The sequence below is a fragment of the Artemia franciscana genome, unplaced genomic scaffold (assembly GCF_032884065.1).
Source record: "Artemia franciscana unplaced genomic scaffold, ASM3288406v1 PGA_scaffold_1178, whole genome shotgun sequence".
Taxonomy (NCBI): domain Eukaryota; kingdom Metazoa; phylum Arthropoda; class Branchiopoda; order Anostraca; family Artemiidae; genus Artemia; species Artemia franciscana.
The window spans coordinates 574,488-595,107 of record NW_027062616.1 but is presented as its reverse complement, the minus strand read 5'-3'; the positions used below and the strand labels follow the sequence as shown (position 1 = coordinate 595,107).

The 20,620-nt window shown below is 36.6% G+C and overlaps 1 protein-coding gene across 1 annotated transcript; it reads left to right on the top strand.

Annotated features, from left to right (window-relative positions):
• Window positions 1-1,459: 1,459 nt before the first annotated feature.
• LOC136041178 (uncharacterized) lies at window positions 1,460-11,752 on the top strand. Its single transcript, XM_065725706.1, has 2 exons — window positions 1,460-2,430; window positions 11,593-11,752. The coding sequence occupies exons 1-2, from the start codon at window positions 1,572-1,574 to the stop codon at window positions 11,724-11,726; spliced, it is 993 nt and encodes a 330-aa protein (XP_065581778.1). The 5' UTR covers window positions 1,460-1,571; the 3' UTR covers window positions 11,727-11,752.
• The last annotated feature ends 8,868 nt before the right edge of the window (window positions 11,753-20,620 follow it).

Genomic DNA, 20,620 nt, shown 5'->3' with positions numbered 1-20,620 from the left:
TTTTGCTGTTTTTTTTGTTTTTTTTTTTTGTTTTCTTTGAGCACTGAGGACGACTTGGCAGAGGTCCTTGTCGAAATATTTGCTTGTTTTTCATATTTAGCTACTGGCTGATAAAATCTTCGTTTTTTCACCTATTTGTTTTTTCATTTTTTGTTCCCTTTCTTTGTTCTCATATGTCATGCATAGCCAGTATGGTCTCAGAACGTATTTACGTGTAACTAATATGGCGCGTAACGACTTGCGTGGGGGGGCGCGAAGCTTCCCTTTAGCGTCACCCAACAGCTAGTAAAACATTAAAATCTATAAATGACGTCATGTTCGCAACGCGAAACCAGGCTTGTGGCTAATAGAGATAGTAAAAAAAGAAGGCGTGTTGCTGTATTACAAAAGCAATGCGTGTATAATTATCCTACAATGTCACCAAAAAGGGAACACAAGAGCAACGAAATACCAGGCTTGCGGCTCAAAGAGAAAGGGCCAGATTAGGAATGTCCAATTTACGTCATCAATTCGATCCAAAAATGTCATAGCGTTGCCGGGACTCAGAACACAAGGGACAATGAGAATCCATATATAGAAGCCTGCCGCGTGCCATGGTGGGGCCCAGCGGCGAAGCCTCCGGGACCCAGCACTGTCTACGGTTAGAACACAAGGGACAATGAGAATCCATATAAAGGAGCCTGTCGCGTGTCATGCTGGGGCCCGGCGGGGAAGCTGCCGGTTCTCAGCTAGTTAATAAATAAAAGCGGATACCCATTTCCAAAAAGTATGTCCCTAATAAAGTATGTTCAGGACATAAAGTATGTCTTGATCTAGTTCTGTTGTGATGTAGGAATTAGAACAAATATTTAGGGCACGATGGACGAGAGAGATTACCACAGCTCCTTTAACTTATGGGGTTTTCTGTACATAGTAAAATTGAGTTTATTTAAGCTACGAATAATTAGCACATCAAGGAATGAGATTTTATTTGCAATTTCAATTTCTAAGGTAAACTGTAAATTCCAATCACATCTGTCAAGGTGATCTAAAAAACCCTTAAGTTCATTTTCCCTATAGTTCCTAGGTGAAATTACGTCATCCTTGTATCGTTACAAAAACGGATCGTTAATTAAAAACGATCCTACAAAACATTATAAAAAACTAATAAATATTAACACAGAACTAGTCACAAATGGACCTACGAGATCAGCAGCCAAAAAAGTAAGGCTGGTATTAAAAAATATGTTTTTAAATCATTCTCTTTCATTTCAGTGAATTGCCTCGTTTCATCACAATCTATTTATCAGTCCTTCGCTGAGGTAAGGATGCTAGGATAGTTTCGAAGTTTTTTTTCATTTTAGTTGTATTGACTGTATCCTGTTGTAAGTTTTTTTTTCTTTATGTTTATGTCTTGCTGAGGACGGCCCTTGGACATAGGTTTGAAATAATCATTCTAATTTGTTTCCCACTGTCTTGCAAAAAAAAATCCCTAATGTTCATCTTGTTTTTGGGGTTTTTGAATTGACTTCTCTTCAGTAATTTCATCTTACGTATAATTGAATTAAAGATTGTTTTTTATTTTTTAGGCTATGATAAATTGGAAGGCCATAGCTCTTGAATTCATGGACCCAAATATACTCTCAGAGCTCATACAAGAGTATTCAGTGACTGCCTTTAATATGATCACGGGGGAAAAAGAAGAACCTGTGACCTCTTACGATAAATTGGTATCTAATGCCATTTGGCGTAAGAATTTAAGCTCATATGAACCAAGACAAACATCTTTTCTTGGAGATGAAGATATTGGCACACATATTAACATTACAGAGATTAGTATTATCGTTAATTCAGGTGATATACTACTTACCCACTCTCATGATAAAGAGAGCTTAACTATGAACACACTTACAGGTAAAATTCTGAAGAAAACAAATCAAAAGAACATCACACATATTGAATTAGTCAATTTATACTCTCGGCAAGTTGACATTTGCGGTGGTATTTATTCAAAACATGATCATTTTTTCCTTTTGGTACGTAATGGCTTAATTAAGTTTATGAGAATGAAAGATTTCGCAACTATTGGACTTATTGAGTTATATCATGGACTACAGCTAAAAAATATTTGTTATGACAAACCATTTCTTTATGTTTATGATGGCCACTATGGTGTTACCGGTTTTTCTGTGCCAAGCTTACAGAGATGTAAAAGAGAATCAGTGGATGGCCTAGATTCATTTAAAGTAACCAATGGGACTCTGTGCTATATTGAAGATTCTGGAAAGTATTATAGTGCTGAGAAACAAGTCAAGTTCAGTTATACTCTTCAGCCTTTTAGCATAAATATGGTGCATTATATTACAGCTGTTTGTGAAAAATCCCCCTTAAATTTGGAAGAGGAGCATTTCAACTCGAAGATCTTTAGAACAGATTGCGTGTGTCTCTCAGGTAACAGGAGTTTGGAGAATAGAAAAATAAAAGGCAGAAAGTCTTCTGAGGATTGTTCATGTTGAGCGGGAGCAGCTGGGCTGATTGTGTGTTTAGTTGCAATTGTTTTTGCGTAAAAACCAGCCTCGAAAATTTGGTATCTGAGTCGCTACCTGCAAAATTCGCTCTTTTGGGGTAAAAAATATTGTGTGAGAAAAACTTCTGTTTGGGAAAAAAAATATAGGAAAACGTTAAATCACTTTTTTTAAAGAATATTGGATCTCTTCCCAATGCTGGTAAAGCTTTTCAGAGATATTGCAAGGGTTTATTTTCTCGAGGGCATGATGGTGCTTTGTGGTAGTTTTAACCTTGGAAAATTATTTGACTTTATTTTGGCTCAATTTTGGTTCAATATTGCTAATTAACTTTTTTTGAAAAACTTGTTTTGTAGAAAAAGTTTTTGAAGTTAATGTCTGTTTCTTTTTCATCGATATAGTCTTTTTCATTGAAAAAGCAAGGAATATTTTAATTTTTATCGTTTTTTTTTTTTCTATAAGAATCCATAGTTTTTTTGAACATTTAAAAACAAATTTTAATGACATACGTTCTTATGAAAATCAAGACACATATACTTTTTATTTTGTATATATACCCTTCTAAAATTTTACCGAAAATTAAAACTTGATAGGCTACTATTCCCAATACATTCCATCTGTGCTATTTTGACAACCTGGATGTACCTACCCCCTTTTGATTTTGCTCAGCTTTAAGGGCAGAAGTAGTAATATTACATATCAAAATAAAGATTGAATAGAACTGAAGTTTCACTGGCACTGTAAATTTATTCCTGAAAGTTTCATTCGGAAATTTGGTGCAAGATTTCTCTTTTAAATAAGTTTCAATCTTATCAGAGAAACTTTTTTTTTATATTAGTTTTAAGTTTAATTATATCTTAGCTCCATCTTACAGCTTTAGCATTTTGGGGTTTTTCTTTCAAATCGGCACTGCGGACCAAATTTTGTTGAGAAATAAGGAAAAAAAAAAATACGAGATAAAAAGGGTCTAAACCCAGAAAATTGACTAACCAAATATTTAACTTGTCTTGAATTTTGTTTCAATCTTATTGGAAAAACTGTTGTTTACATTCGCTTTAAGTTTAATTGCAACTCAGCCCCTTCCTTTCTAATGTCTGGGTGTATTCTTGGACATTGAGTTTCCGGACTTTAGGTTTTTTCTTCCCATTGGCACTGTGGACCAAAATTTTGTTGAAAAATAAGGAAAAAAATAGGAATTAAAATGGGTCTCAACTACCAAAATTATCCAACCAAATATTTACCTTGTTTTCAATTTTGTTTCATACTTATTATTAAAAACTGTTATTTACATTATCTTTAAGTTTAATTGCATCTTTACTCCTTTCTTCCTAGTGTCTTTGTATGTCCCTGGATTAAGCATTGAGTTCCTGGATCAGAGAAACGGTTTTTTTTTATGTTCGCTGCAAGTTTAATTGCAACTCAGCTCCTTCCTTTCTAATGTCTGGGTATTTTCTTGGACTAAGCATTTAGTCCGGCGAACTCGCGGGTTATTCTTCCAACTTGGTACTGATGGATCAACTTCTATTGAGAAATAAGTAAAATAAAAAGCTAAAAAGGGTATAAACCAATGAAATCAACAAACCAAATATTTAGCCTAAGGTAATTTCTAGTCATTCAGGATTATTTCTTCTGATAAACTGTTTTCATAATGCTCGTTGAATCACTCGTTGACAGGGCAATGGAGTCCCTCATATACAGAATGAATTTTGTCGTTTTGATTTTAATAGTACTTGATATTTTTGAACTGAGTAAATAAAACTTGTTGTTCTTTTTTCGTCTGTTTGACTAATCTTCTTGGATTGTACACGAGTGAATGACTCATTGCCCAAGGTTTTACCAACAATCTATTCTATTTGCGTTGAACACTTTTAGGTATAAGATTTCCTGCCGTGATAATTGTGTGCTAGTCTTCAACCCCTAATGACCTAGGCTATATACCGTATAAAAGTTTTACTAATGATTTTTCTTTTGATTTGGCATTATAAACGAACGGTCAGTGAGAAATTTGTGCCAAAAAAGAAGAAATATAAATTACAAAAAAAAATAAATAAACGAATGATCAATGAGAAATTTGTGCAAAAAAAGAAATACAAAAATAAATAAATAAACGAAGGGTCAGTGGGAAATTTGTGCAAAAAAAAACATAGCTCATGCTCATGAACAAAAATGAAGTCCAATAATCCTTGAGTTTGCCTTCTTCAGGTAATAAGAATGAGCTTATATGCTGCTGCCAATGCATTTGACTTAACAAAAATATAGTATTGTCTAATTCAGTTTCACATATCATATTTTCCTGTAAAATGAAAGTCAATACCATTCCCGAGACAATATGTCTATGCTATTTTAACAACCTAGATGCGTCTACACTCTTTTGATTAAGTTCAATTGTGAGAGTAGAAGTAGTAAAAGTAGTAGCTCTGAGAGTTTCAACTTAATGCCCTCGGCCTTTCTTGAGACATAGCTGAGACACCTCATTGACAACCAGCATACTTATAGTGCCTTTTAATTTATTTTTAAAGCAATATAAACATTATTCAGAAGTTTGTACTTTATACGCTGTTCTAGGGTATACCCTTGCAGAAGTAATAGTAGGAGCAATAGGAGTGGTATGAATGATAGTAGTCGTAGTATTAGCAGTAAACATTAATGGTATTCACATTATGCCTTTTTGATCTTGTACAATATCCCTTCCTCATGCCCTGGTAATTTCAACTTAATGCTTGAAGCCATTTCTGAGAAATATCTGTTACATCCTATTGATGACCTGGATGCACATAATGTGTTTGATTTAACCAACAGTCCCTGAAAGTTCGTAGTTAATACCATTGGCCTAAATAACATTAGCACTAACAGCGGTAATAGTAGTACTACTGGTAGTAGTATGCATATGGTGCACGTTTATTAGCTCAATATATCCCTCAGCATGCTCTGAAAGTTTCAACCCACTACTCTAAGCCGTTCTCGGTATACTGCTGATGTGGCTATTTGACAGCCTGCATACATACAGCGTGTTTTAATTCAATTTAGTATACCCCCTAACATTTTCTGAAAATGTCAACTTAATACCATTTGTCTTAATAGTAGTAGAAGTAGCATATATATAGTGCCTTTGATTGGTGCTAATCAGGTTTTACATGTTTATTTGAATTGTGGCAGTTCTGTAGTTTGTCAGAGTTTGAAAAAATCTGAAAGCTTCTGTTTTTTACCACAACATGGAGTTACATATAATTGTAGCAACTTTTGTAGTTTTTTTAGATTTGAATAAATCACTGGCTAATAATAAAAGTAGATTAAAGAATCATTTAATTAATAGCAATTAATTTGAATTCTTGGCGGGAAGTCCTCATTTTCTTTTATTTATATTTTTATTTGGTTATTTTGAATTTATTGGGAGTTTGGTTTTTTGTTACCACACGCAGAGTTGAAGTGCCATCTTTTTATTCCGACATCTTGAGATAGCGTTATTTATTTATTGTTGATTGTATAGCTCAGTGGTTCCCAACCGGTGGTACGCGTACCCCAGGGGGTACGCGAAACCCTCGCAGGGGGTACCCGAAGGTCCCAAAATTAATTTAGTCTACATCTTTAAAACTTGTTTCTGACTCAGTTCCAACATTTCCCTCAAAATCAGATAACATAACCCATTGTACGTAATTTCAGACTCATTTTCAAAACTTTCGCTTTCAGTAACCCGCTAATTTTTCTCCATAGCCGTAAGGTCTCGATGCTAATTTTTCTCCATAGCCGTAAGGTCTCGATTTAAACTCAGCGAGTTCAGTATCTTGTCATCTGTTGAAACACGAAGTTCGTGAATTGTGGTTGCAAACAAAGATGGATAGATTCCTGATCAGGAATAACAAGAAGCCGAATGATGGTACCCAAAACTCTGAACCTGCACCTAAGAAGAAGAAATATGACGAATCATCGGTCAAAGTGCGTCGATATTTGTCAGAATACCTAGGGCTCGGATTTAGTGCGACAAAGTCTGATCCAGTGAATGCACAGTGCGTTCTTTGTGGTCAAGTCTTGGCCAACAGTTCCATGAAACCTGCGCATATGAACCGGCATCTCAGTACTGTGCACCCTTCTCATGTCGGTAAGCCCATAGAGTTTTTCAAGCGTAAACAAGAAGCATTCGCTAGTAACTGTTTGGAAATTGCAAAAGTGGCATCAGTTTCTTCAAAGGCTCTCCGGGCTTCGTATGCTGTTTCATATTTAGTTGCGAAACAGAAAAACCCGCACACCATCGCCGAATGTCTGATATTACCAGCACTAGTGAAAGTCAGTGAAATAATGTTTGACACGAAAACTGCTACTGCCCTTCAGTCTATACCTGTGTCGAACAATACCATTTCAAGAAGGATAGAAGACATTGCAAGCGATATTGTCATGCAGGTTATTGAGCAAATAAAGTTGACGAAGATGTTTGCGTTACAGCTTGACGAAAGCACGGATGTGTCAGGTGAAGCCCAGGTGATCGTCTTTGTTCGATATCAAGATTGTTCTGACATAAGAGAAAATATTCTGTTTTGTCAAAACCTACAGTCAAGAACAACAGGAGAAGAACTATTCAAGGTGATTGACAAATTCTTCGCAGAAGGGGGCATCTTGTGGGACTGGTGTCTATCAGTTTGCAGTGATGGAGCTGCCGCCCTAACAGGGAAGAATAATGGGCTCATGGCCTAGATAAGGAAGAAAAATCCAAAGGTGAAGTGGTTGCACTGCATCATTCACAGGCAAGCTCTTGCATCGAAAAGGATGAACGCACATCTGCACGAGACCCTCAACGAGGCTGTAAAAGTGATCAACTTCATCAAAGCCCGACCACTGAACTCAAGAATGTTCAAGTTGCTGTGCCAAGAGATGGGTTCAGAACATCAACATTTACTTCTGCACACAGAAGTTCGCTGGTTGTCTCGTGGGAAGATTTTAAACAGACTTTTCGAGCTTCGACAAGAAGTTCATATGTTTCTTCTGGAGCAAAAATCTGCATTCAGTTCACTTTTTGAAAACCAGGACTGGGTCTGCAGGCTGGCCTATCTTGCGGATATTTTCGACAAACTGAATGACTTGAATCTGTCAATGCAAGGTTTCCGGACGGACGAACTCTCCCTGAATTCGAAGATGTGTGCTTTCATCAAGAAATTGGAGTTCTGGCTTAAAAAGGTTCAAAGAAACAGCGTTAGTGTCTTCCCGACCCTTGACAAGTTTGCGGACGATAGTGAAATTGATAACCTCAACACAATCTGTGATTGTATTCGGGAGCATCTGACAAAGTTGCGAGATGAACTTGTGTCATATTTCCCATCGATTATGAACCAAGATAGAACGCAGGATTGGATCCAAAATCCATTTGTTGAAGACGTGACCTCAAGCTCCGGTCTTAGTGACAAGCTTACAGAGAATCTGATCGAACTTGCCAGTGATCGCGCCTTAGAACTGAAATTCCAAAATGTAACTGTTTCCCAGTTTTGGCTGGAGGTGAAAGGAGAATACAAGGAACTAAGTGAAATCGCCATGTCTGCTTTGTTACCATTCGGATCCACTTACCTTTGTGAAGTGTCATTTTCGGCAATGTCATTGATCAAAACCAAACACAGAAACAGACTGAGTGTACAAAATGACCTTATAATTGCCGTTAGTGACATCGAGCCAAGATTTGATAATATTTTAGCAAAAAAGCAGCCTCAAGTTTCTCATTGATTTTGTACGTACATTTAAGCACCGTCATATTGGACAATAAATCTCGTGTTTTTGAAAATCTGATTTTAGTTAAGAAAAAAGTAAAACAACGATTCTCAAGAAAGGGGTACGCAAACTTTTTGGGCCTTGACTAGGGGTACGCGGACCGAAAAAGGTTGGGAACCACTGGTATAGCTCACACATTAGTTATCCTCACTTATTTATATTTTTGTAAAAACTGGCTCGACAATACCTAAAAGTTTTAGTGTAATATCCTTAGCTTCAGCAGTACTAGTAGCAGTCGTCGTTGTAGTAGTTGTAGCAGTAGTAGTAGCAGTGTTAATAATTGCAGTAGTATACACATTTTGAATTTTGCTTAGCTCAAAAACCCCCTTAACATGTCCTGAAAGTTTCAACCTAATACCCTAGACCATTCCCGTTATACTGTTGATACATACTTTTGACAACCTGCTTGTACAGAGTGTGTTTTTATGTAGTTCAACATTCCTCTAAATATTTCCTAAAAGTGTCAACTTTTTCTCGTAGCTTCTGTAGTAGTCGTAGTAGTAGTAGCAGCAGCAGTAGTAGTAGTAGGATTATCCGCAGATTATTTTTTGGTTAGTTCTACGTCCCTCGCAACACGCCCAGAAAATTTTAACTTACTGCTCTAAGCTAGTCCGGTGTATTTGTTCGTATATTATTTTGGCAACCTGAATGCACACGTTGTGTTTTGATTTACTTCAACATCCCCCTAAATGTTCCATGAAATTTTCACCTCAATAGGCGAAATAGAAGCAGTAGTTGTAGTAGTTGTAATAGTAGCAATAGTGGTAACATACACATAGTACCTTTTGGATAGTTCAACATCCACCTCAACATGCACTGGTCAATTGACCATGTCACTCATCATTCCTTGAGGTTCTAACTTAATACCATTAATTTAATTCCTAAGTTTACCTTTTGACAACCTGTATGCACATAACATGTTTTGATTAAGTTTAATGCTCCCTCCAAAATTTTATGAAGGCTTCGCCTGAATGTCTTTTTAACGCAAAAGATCAAACATCCTCCTTTCTCTAATAACAAACACTATATATGAATTAATGGGCAAATTACATAAATTACAACCCTTCCTCTGAGGTCTGTGAGGGGGGGGTGGCATCCCCAGAGACATAGTTGCTGAACCTCTCGGCTATGCTGAACAAAATGGACATAAAACAAATTTGATTGGATGTTTTGACAATTAATGGGCTTGGAAGGGGGCTGTTTGCCCTCCAATCACTTTTTAATCTCAAAAAGGGTTCCAGAACTTTGAATTTACGTTCGAATGAGCTAATTTAAAAGTTTCTGTGATAGCGCTGCGCTGCCTGTGATATTGCTCGTATACCATTTTGAAAGTCTACATGCATATAGTTTTATTCATTTAACTGAAACTCTCCCTAAATGTTTTGCATTAATAACTTTAGTTTCATTAGTTGCAGCAATTGTAGGATTATTATTATGCACATGGTGCCTTTTGGTTAGTTCAAGATCCGCCATAACATACCCTGGAAGTTTCAACTTAATAGTGTTTACCGTTGTTGAGATAATTTGTTAAATATTTCCAAAAGTTATCTCGAAATTCCACGAAATTGCCATAATACCCTTAGCTTTAACAGTAGTAGTATTACCAATAATAATAGCAGTAGTAGAAGCAGTAGGATTTAAATATTTCCTATTGTTTAGTTTAATATAACTAGCCCTCACAACTAGCCCTCTAAGTTTCGACTTCACACACCAAGCTGTTCCTAAGATACTGCCGATGCGCCCTTTTGACAATCTGAATGCAGATAGTGTGTCTTAATTTAGTTCAACTTCCCCCTCAAAACTTTTCATATCTTACCTTAGTAGTAGTTGTAATAGGAGTAATAGTTGGAGTAGTAGTAGTAGTAGCAGCGGTAGTAGTATTAGTAGCGTGCGCACATTGCTTTTAGGTATATTGATCTTTCTTTAAGCATTCCCTGAAAATTCTAGCCTAATACACTAATTCATTCTTTGCATACGCCCTTGAAGATCTGCATTCACATAGTGGGTTTTGATTTAGTTCAAATTTTTCCAGAATATTCTGACAAATTTTTACCTCCATACCCTTAGCCTTGATAGTACTAGTATCATAGTAGTAGTGGTGGTAGTAGCAGCAGAAGTTATAACAGTAGTATCAGCTGTATTTATAACAGTAGCAGTAAGTGCATGCTTTCTTTTGTCTAATTGAACATCCCCCTATGATGCCCCAGAACTTTCAGCTTGATACAGTGAGTTGTTCCAAATATATTACTCATACGCCCTTTTGAAAATCTGTATGCACATGGTATGTTTTGACTTAGTTCAACTTTCCCCTCGACATTTCATTAAATTTTCATTTCAATATCCTTAGCCTTGGTAATACTTGCTACCGTAGTAGTAGTTTGAGTAGTAGTAGTTGTAGTAGCTATAAAAGTGGTATAAGTAGTTTTAGTGGTAGTAGTTGTTTTTCTAGTTGTAGTAGTAGTAGTTTGCAAATATTGCGTATTTGGTCAATTGATCATCCCCTCTCCCTCCCATCATTTCCTGAAAGTTATTAATTGATATATTTGTCATTGGTCAGTTACGCCCTTTCGACAATCCGTATGCACATAACATGTTTTGATTTAGTTCAACACTACCGTCAATATTTTCTGGTTGGATCTACTGAATTTCCGGTATCTTTTTGAATACTAAAGATCAAACATGCCCATCTTTTTCAATAACAAATGCTATATGTAAACAATGGGCGAATTGCACAACTTACGGTCATTGTCCCGAGGACAGTAGGGGGAGTGACATGCCCAGAGACATAGTTACTGGACTTTTCAGCTATGGTGAACAAAATGGCTGTGTCAGGATTTTGATTGAATATGTTAGAGAATTGATGGGCCCGACAAGGGGCTGGCTGCCCTCCAATCACTTTTTACTCTTAAAAAGGGCACTGGAAGTCTTTCGGAAATTTCTACGACAGCTCCTTCTATACGAAGTCCCTCGGCAAAGAAGAAGAAGAGAAAGGTAATACAATATGCCCACATTGCTCATTACTTAGGTAGCGCTATAGCGCCGCCTATGATTGTGCAACTTTTGCGTATCCATAAATAGACGGGATTTCCATGCATTGGTTTTCAATTGTTAGGGACCCTATAGTCATATATAATAGATTTCTGTTTGTTTTACATTTTAGCGCTACTCTTTACTTTCGTTTGAAATTGCCTACTTATTTTCAATTTTTACATGGCAAATAGGAAATTACGTTTTTTATGTTTGTTACGTTGTTACTTTGCTATGTATGTGTTTTATCTACTCTTTGAATTCGTGTTGTTAAAATTTCGTTTTCTCTTTGACTAATTGAATTATTTTGCAGTCCGAGGTGAGTACTACCTGACAATGGACGGAGAGAACTACAGATCACTAAATGTTATAAAATCAGAATATGGCACAATCAAAGACGTGTGTGTTAACGGTCCAACCGTTGCTATAGGACTACATACAGGTTAGTTCTTGTATTTTCTAAATACTCAATTTGACAGTAGATCATACAAAGTTAATTTTTAAAAAATCTTTGAATTATGGCAGTAATTTTAATAGTAATTTGATAAGCTTTTGTCTATATTAGTATATTTGCTGACATAGTTCGCGACCTCGTAAAAAGCAAACAATTATTTTTACCAGTTTGAAGTTATGATGTCGTGTCGATAAATATGTGAAAGATGTAAAAACAAATGCAGTTTTATTGTGAAAAATTACATCTTTCTTTAATTTAATCTCTTATAACTCTTAAAAAAGGAACAAGAACTTACAACTCCCAACCGAATAATCCAACTTCTAAGATCTTATGAATCCCTCATCGACTAGAACTGCTGGATGAAAGCCAAAAATCAGTGAAGCATTAGACTGCCTTCAAGATCTACTTTAAATAGATTGCAAACAGGGATGATTTTGTGCAAATATCAGAGAAAGAGTTAAGTTTGTACAGGCTAGTCTGACGTTGTCCTTTTAAACTAAACAAACGTTTCCTGAAGCTGTCTACCTATGATCGCTTATGTTTAAGATATATTTTCTTAGGGATAGGGTTAAAGAAATATAAGATATTGAAGCAAAACAATAAATATCACCCTAAACACAGTTGCTCGTAAAATACTCGTAAAACACCCAAAGTACTCACATCATATCTAGAATTTATTCCTTTGATTATTTCTTTTTCATTTCTTTTTCGAAAATTTTCGTTTCTTTTCATTTCTTTTCTTTCATTTCTTTTTCGAGAAGTTTCATTTCTTTTTCAAAAATTTTGTGATTTTTCAAGAGGGGGAAATATTATATTTTATATGTTCTTTGAGGAAGTTAAGAAACATTTGAATAGCGTTACAGTTTCTTGATTTGATACCTTGTAAACATTTATGCCCTCAGCCATGCAAAATCCGAAAAATAACAAAAATGGCTCTAAACATTATTTTCTTTTAGTTTGGAAAGGCTTTAAATAGGATATATATTTTGTGTATAGTACAAGTATTTATTTTGTTTGTTTAATCCTTGTTTTGTTTTTGTTTGTTTTCTAAAAGATTTAAACAGGGAGTAGGATGAAAAACGGGAAGAAGAAGAAGAAAACATGTTTTGACATATTAATGATTATAAATATAAGATTAAACAATACCATCTAGAAATAATAAAATAGGAAGGAGAAGAAGAACAAATGTCTAGTCCTCAAAGGTAGAAAAGTGAGGTTGGATGTTGCATAAACCCTCCATGCTTGAATTTCGTTTTATATTAAATAGTTTTGTTCTAATTTTGAGGAAGGCTGTTTACGTAGCACCACCATTCAGCATTACTAGAATTCACCTTCTGTACGGAGAATTGGTGGAGGAAGGAGCTTGAAAACAACTTTTTGGACAGCAATTTTTCACAAGATCTTCCTGAAAATTCTTCACTGATGTAATTCACCAATTTTTTAGGAATGGTCGCCCTTATTTCGATTTGTCTTAATTGTAAAATGCCATCTTCTAAACAAATTTCTGGAAATTTCGATAAGCACCCTGAAACCCCTCAGAAAGGTGTCGAGTCGAGACGGAAAGTGCACCATTGGGATTGCTGTTACAGAATACCCTATAGAGGATACTTACAGCCCCCACCTTGACCAACCTGAAAAATGTCTTTTGTTGTGTGGGTAGCACTGATGTTTTTCCTTCTTTTTTTTTCCCGCTAGTTGGATACTGGAATATTAAAGAGACTTTTTTAAGGGTTTTTTGAAAGAAAATTGCAATGTCTAGTGCCATATGTAATTAGCAAAAGATAATGTTGCAATAAAATGCAATTTTTGACAAAAAAAACTGCATTATAATATGCAAGATTATATAAAACACGTCCCATTGTTTCTCCGGGATATGATGTCGCATTTGAGTAACTCTTCTGTCTAATTCTCTAGCATTCGTTACTGGATCTAGCTAAGGAAAAAGTGTGTGACTTTCAAAACCTGATTCAAGAATGATAATCTTCTCTGAAAAAGCAACCTCCACTGAATATTTTCTTGAAGTGGAATGGGAGAGAATTTAGAATATCAAAATTGACTAAGGCCATCATTTGCACGATTTCATTGTGAAGTGTTCAAATTAATCCTTTTTAGTGTGGATTCCTCCTATGGACGTCAGCAGGGATAGGGATAGGTGGGGGCTAGTGCGCCCCATGAAACATACATATTGATGGTTATATGTTCCATACATATTTTATTACTTATAGTATTCGTATACGATTTTATTTGTACTTGGAAAGTACAAATAAAATCGAATTGAATGTTTGATATATAATGCTATTAATTGTTGAAAGATCATCAGTTCAAGATTTTATTTCATTGTAATTTTATTCTCATTTTCAATGCTGTAATAACTGGAAAAGAAAATATTTGTAATATAATTCGTTTTCAGTGAAGCACCAATGACGTAGTAGGCCTTAGACTTTTACAGTTAGGGAAGGGGGCAGTACTCAAATTCTTGTTTGTAGTGAAGCTATATTTGTCTTGAACAGTCTTGGAAAGAACGAATAAAATTAAACTAAATATTTGATATACAATGATGTTAATTGCTGAAAGCTCATCAGCTCAAAATTTAATTTTACTGTAATTTTTATGTTTCTTTTCAGTGCTGTACTAAGTACAAAAGAAAATATTTGTTTTCAGTAAAGCGCCAATGATGCAGTAGGTTTGAAAGAAGGAGGCAAAACCCAAACTTTAATTTGTAGATATTTTTTTTTCGTTCCAAGCTGGATTTGCGTATTCAACTTAAGTTTCAGTCGTCTTAAGATTAATTTACTCATTTATACTAGTAACTATTGTTTGTTTGTTTGCTATGATTGTTTATTTAATTTCTGTTCGTTTTGGGTTTCATTTATGCCTTATTAGCAAAATATTTAAGTTCGTTTAAAGCTTGACTCGTTTTGACATTTAATTATTCATTTATATTAGTACCTGTTGTATGTATTTTTGCTATTAATTGCTGAAAGCTCACCAGCTCAATATTTTGTTTCATCTAGGCCAGATTTAAAGCTTTGACGCCTCTAGGCCCAACCGTTTTGTGTTGCTCCATTTTTGAAATGTTTTTGGGGAAATCCCCAAAATTTCTTAAATAGTGAAAGCCGCAGGGCCTAGTGGGCATATTGGTAAATCCTGATCTGATTTCACTCCAATTTTAATTTTATGTTCAATCCTGTAACAAGAAGAAAAGAAAATATTTATAATATGATGCCTTTTAGTAAAGTACCAAATACGCAGTAGGCTTTATTATTATTATTAATTTATTTCCCGTCAAAAACGGAAAAGACGGAGTATATAAAAGAAAAAGAAAGAAAAGTACAAACATTTAAATTCACTTCCACTGCAAATATTATAAAATAACACTAATCCAGGTTTGGTTGGCTCTTAAAACATTGGTACTGAATTTGGAGATTCTTCTCTCTATGGCCATGGGAGGGTTGCTGACCTTATATTTCCTAGAGATGTCGCCATTGCTATGCCACAAAGGGAGACACAGGAGAAACTTAGCATATCTATAAAATGCGCTGCAAATGGCTTTCTTTTCGGTAGCTGTGAATATTTTCCAGAAGGGAACCAGAGCAAGCAGATGGGGGGTAGTAAAAGCATTTTATAGCCGGGCAAGGAGAGGACGGTTGAAACGATACTTATTGGCAACAAGTAATCCGTAAGCCGCTCGTAGACGGGAACAGAGGTGGTTTGTCAGTGCTGAGCGTTTGTCCTTCAATGTAGAAGAAACAGGAAGGCTAAGATACATAAGGGACTCACAAAGCTTAATCAGAGTGTCGCCAATTTTAACGCAGAGGTTAATTGAAAGTTTATTTTTTGAACCATAGAAGAAAAGAAGTTCTGTTTTAGATTCGTTGAAGGAAAGTCCGATCTGCTTCTATGCCGCTGCAAGTGAGTCGTAATTTTATTGAAATAAAGATATCGAACGAGAAACATGAAGAATGTCATCATCGAAGTTCAGCAGCGAAGGATTAATCCCATAGAAAAGCACGACGGCTTTATTACTTGTTGTGCTTCGATGATAGCGCTATTAAACAGTGATGGTGAAGTTTTGCCACCTTGCCGTACGCCTTTCTTGATACTCAGCATTTCTTTAGAAGGAAAAGTACCGGACGGAGAGGTGATCAGGATGACAGCTGAGAGCTTGTTGTACATACTGTAAACAGGGGAAATGATGCAAGAAGAAACACCTCGTTGAAGGGCTTTGAGCAGGATATGGCCATGGATACCAGAATCAAAGGCTCTACTAACATCAAGCGCTCCAAAGACGAGAAGATCACCATTTTTATCTGCATCAATAAGAAGATTTGCAAGAACGCTTTGAACGTGTTCCCGTCCTGAGTGCTTTTTGAACCCGAACTGGTCGTCCGGAGTAGTGCATCGAAGTGCAATTTCATCGAAAATAAGGGATTAAAATAGCTTACAAAAAGTAGTTGAAACAGTGATCGGAAGATATGAAGCGCACTGGTCAGCTGGTTTACCTTTTTTGAGAATAGGATGGACCAATCTAACACCAAAGCTGTCTGGAACGATGCCAGTAACGAAAATCATTTGAAATAGCAGAGAAAGGTGCTGTAGGAGAAGATTTCTGGCAAAGCTTAAATGGGTACCAGATATACCATCGATGTCCTTAGATTTCTTTTTTTTTTAACCTAACAATTTTGGAACGCATCAAGGACGCAGTGACCAGGACACCAATATCCTTAACTGCAAACTGAAGCTCCTTATCGAGGGCCTGGCAAAAGGTGTTGTCGAGGTAGGAATTAGGGGCTGAAAATTGGTCTCTGAAATAGTCGCACCAGTCTTTTTCTGGCATGCAGGGTGGGCCATTGGAAGATTTGCTCTTAGCTCGAAGACGCCATAAAGCAGGAGGCGAATTATCGACCATCTCGCTGGTACGGGCAATTTCGTTAGCCTTATGCTGAACCGTTTATGCTTTTACCGTTAGAGAAACGGGCAGGAATAATACTCTTGTTTGTAGTGAAGAAACCATTCAGTAGAAGTAGATAACACTACTCCCTGAGTACGACCGCGATCTAACAACCAATCTTTAATGCAATTTTCACTTGTGTTTGAATTTTGTTCTTTCAATTATTATGCTAAAAAAAAAAAACTAATTTTGCATATCTTTGTAGCCAGTTAAGAAAGAGAATGATTACTCTAAGTAAGCGAATTGGTTATTTAAGAAAGAGAATGATACTTTTACCGTTATCAAAACGGGCATTAGCCATGCTCTTGTTTGTAGTAAAGACACCATTCATTAGAAGTATATAACCCCTACTCCCTAAAGACGACCACGGTCTAGCAACCAAGACCTAATCCAATTCTCACTTGTCTTTGAATTCTGTTCTCCCAATTATTATAATAGTAAAAAAACGTTAACTAATTTTGCAGAACTTTGTAGCCACTTCAGTAAGAGAATGATAATTTTAAGGAAGAGAATTGGCTATCTAAGTAAGAGAATGATACTTTTGGCTTTTGGCTACGAGCATAAGAAAATTTGTCCCATTTTTCGGAAAAAAGGGGAACACCTCCTATAAGTGAAGGAATCTTAACGAAAATCACACCGTCAGATTCACCATATCAGAGAACCCTGCTGTAGAAAAAGGCTAAAGTTTGAATTCGGTCCCAATTCTTTAAGAACGACTCCTGAGACACAAAGCTCGTTTAACTAGAACAATAAGAAGCTTTTTTAAAAGTATAAAAAGTACAAGCGTAAAGAGCGAAGTGTTGAGGAGGGGCAATCCCCCTCATATACGGAATAATATTTGTTCGTTTTAAGTTTTAATGTTGCTCCTTAATTTCAGTTGAAAAAACTGTTTTTTTTTTTTTATTTAAATAAAAAGTAAGTGGCGATATACGCAAAAACAATCACGAACAGAGGAAAAAACGAAAAGAGTAAAGTCAGTAAAATTAAGTCGCTTCCTCGCCCTTCTCTATAGCATATCCCAACATACTAATTAGGTTGCTTAAAATTGACCTTACAATGCCTTGGAGCATCGGTACATACCCACGAACAATATTCCTTGATTTTACTAATGTTTGGTATTTACTCAAATAGTGGTACAGCCCATGCCTACAGATGGGACAAACATACTCTCCTCCTGATCATACCCCATTTTTAGACTTCAAGGATCTCTTAAGCAGTGGTAGAAAGTTTGCCGTCACCTGTTTAAACAAGAGCTATGAGCTCATATGGCACTTGTGACGAGGGTCGGAAGAGCCTAGAGCTCATATGGTATGAGCGCTGGCAAAATTCTCAGAATCAATAGATTGCTTTGAAAGGAAAATCAGAAGCTTAATGCCGGTCAGGATTTAAATTAAGAGCTCTGAGTCACGAGGTCCTTGTAAATATCAAAATTCATTAAGATCCGATCGCCCACTCGGAAGTTAAAAATACCTCATTTTTTTAATTTTTCCTCTCCCTTCAGCCCCCTAGATGGTCGAATCGGGGGAAACGACTTTATCAAGTCAATTTGTGCAGCTCCCTTACACGCCTACCAATTTTAATCGTCCTAGCACGTCCAGAAGCACCAAACTCGCCAAAGCACTGAACCCCACCCCCTAACTCCCCCAAAGAGAGCGGATCCAGTCCGGTTACGTCAATCACGTATCTACGACATGTATAAGCGTTTCCAAGATTTCTGGCTTCCCCCTCCGTCTCCCTCCAATGTCAACAGATCTGGTTAGGATTTGAAATAAGAGCTCTGAGACATGAGTTCCTTCTAAATATCAAATTTGCTTAAGATCTGGTCACCCTTTCTGGAGTTAAAATCCCTCAATTTTTCTAATTTTTTCCAAATTGACAACCTCCAGCTCCCCTAAAGAGAACGGATCCGTTCCAATTATGTCAATCACATGTCTATAACTTGCGCTTATTCTTTCCATAAAGTGTCATCCGGATCTCTCCACTCTAAGCGTTTTCCAAGATTTCTGGTTTCCCCCTCAAGCTCCCCCCAATGTCACCAGATCTTGTCGGAATTTAAAATGAGAGTTCTAAAGTACAAGATCCTTCTAAAGATCAAATTTCATTAAGATCTGATCACCCGTTCGTAAGTTATAAATGCCTCATTTTTCTAATTTTTCCGAATTACTCCCCCCCAACTCCACCAAAGAGAGTGGATCCGGTCCGGTTATTTCCGTCACATATCTTGGACTTGTGCTTTTTCTTCCAACCACGTTTCATCCTGATCTCTCAGCTTTAAGCGTTTTCTAAGATTTCCGGTCCCCTCCCCCAATGACACTGGATCCGGTCGGGATTTAAAATATGAGATCTGAGTTACGAGGTCCTTTTAAATATGAAATTTCATTAAGATCCGATCTCTCCTTCGCAAGTTAAAAATACCTCTTTTTTTCTATTTTTTTTAATTACCCCCCCCCCCAACTCCCCCAAAGAGACGGGATGCGTTCCAGTTATATCAATCACGTACCTAGGACTTGTGCTTATTTTTCCCACTAAGTTTCATCCCGATCCCTCCACTCTAAGCGTTTTCCGAGATTTTAGGTCCACCCCCCAGCTTCCCGCAATGTGACCGGATTCGGTCGAGATTTAAAACAAGAGCTCTAAGACACGATACCCTTCCAAATATCAAATTGCAGTAAGATCCGATCACTCCTTCTTAAGTTAAAAATACCTCATTTTTTCTAATTTTTCATAATTAACCCTCCCCCCAGCTCCCCCAAAGAGAGCGAATTCGTTCCGGTTATGTCAATCACGTATCTAAGACTTGTAATTATTTTTCCCACCAAATTTCATCCCGATCACTTCACTAAGCGTTTTCCAAGATTTTAGCCCCCCCCCCCCCAACTCCTCGCAATGTCACCAGGTCCAGTCAGGATTTAAATAAGAGCTCTGAAATACGATATCCTTCCAAACATCAAATTTCATTCAGATCCGATCACTCCTTCGTAAGTTGAAAATACCTCATTTTTTTATTTTTCAGAATTAACACTTCCCCCCCCCCCAGCTCCCCCAAAGAGAGCGGATCCGTTCCGGTTATGTCAATCACGTATCTAGGACTTGTGATCATTTTTCCCACCAAGTTCCATCCCGATCCTTCCACTCTTAAGTGTTTTCCAAGATTTTAGGCTCCCCCCAATGTCACCGGATCCGGTCGGGTTTTAAATATGAGCTATGAGACATGATATCAATCCAAACATCAAATTTCATTAAGATCCGATCACCCGTTCATAAGTTAAAAATACCTCACTTTTTTATTATTTTTTCCGATTTAACCGTTCTACCACTCCCCCCCCCCCCCAGATGGTCGAAGTGGAGAAACGACAATTTCTAATATACGCCTGCCAAATTTCATCGTCCTACCTTACCTGGAAGTACCTAAAGTAGCAAAACCGGGACAGACAGACCGACAGAATTTGCGATCGTTATATGTCACTTGGTAGATATCAAGTGCCATAAAAATATATTTTAAAAGACAAATGTTAAAGTTAAAAGGACAGATGTTATACTTGAAATAAAACGAAACAAATAGTGAATTTATGATGTACCAAAAAAGCTGATATTCAACTCAAAATCAAAATGGTAAGAGGCTACTAGATATGTATTGATAAATTATCCCCCTTGCACTCCAATTATAGCGCAAGTGCCACGTGTGCTGTACTGAAAGCACTATATAGTTTAAGTACTTTCAAAGCAAAACAAAAGAAATGATATTTCTTCAAATAAAAACTCAGTCGTATCCAGAGAGGAAGGTCTAAGATGCTTCAGCTCGACTCCCCCCCCCCCCACTCTTCATCGCCCAAAGGTTAAATTCTACTCCTTAACAAGCTTCAAAATACAATTAGCCGATTTTGATGCGTTTTGTATAGTTTTATTGTATATTCTTCGAACAATACATCCAAAAAA

Excerpts from the sequence above, each read along its gene's own strand:
- LOC136041178 (XM_065725706.1), top strand. The coding sequence starts at position 1,572 with ATGATAAATTGGAAGGCCATAGCTCTTGAATTCATGGACCCAAATATA. Across the intron at positions 2,431-11,592 it reads AGATTGCGTGTGTCTCTCAG|TCCGAGGTGAGTACTACCTG; the intron begins GTAACAGGAGTT and ends ATTATTTTGCAG.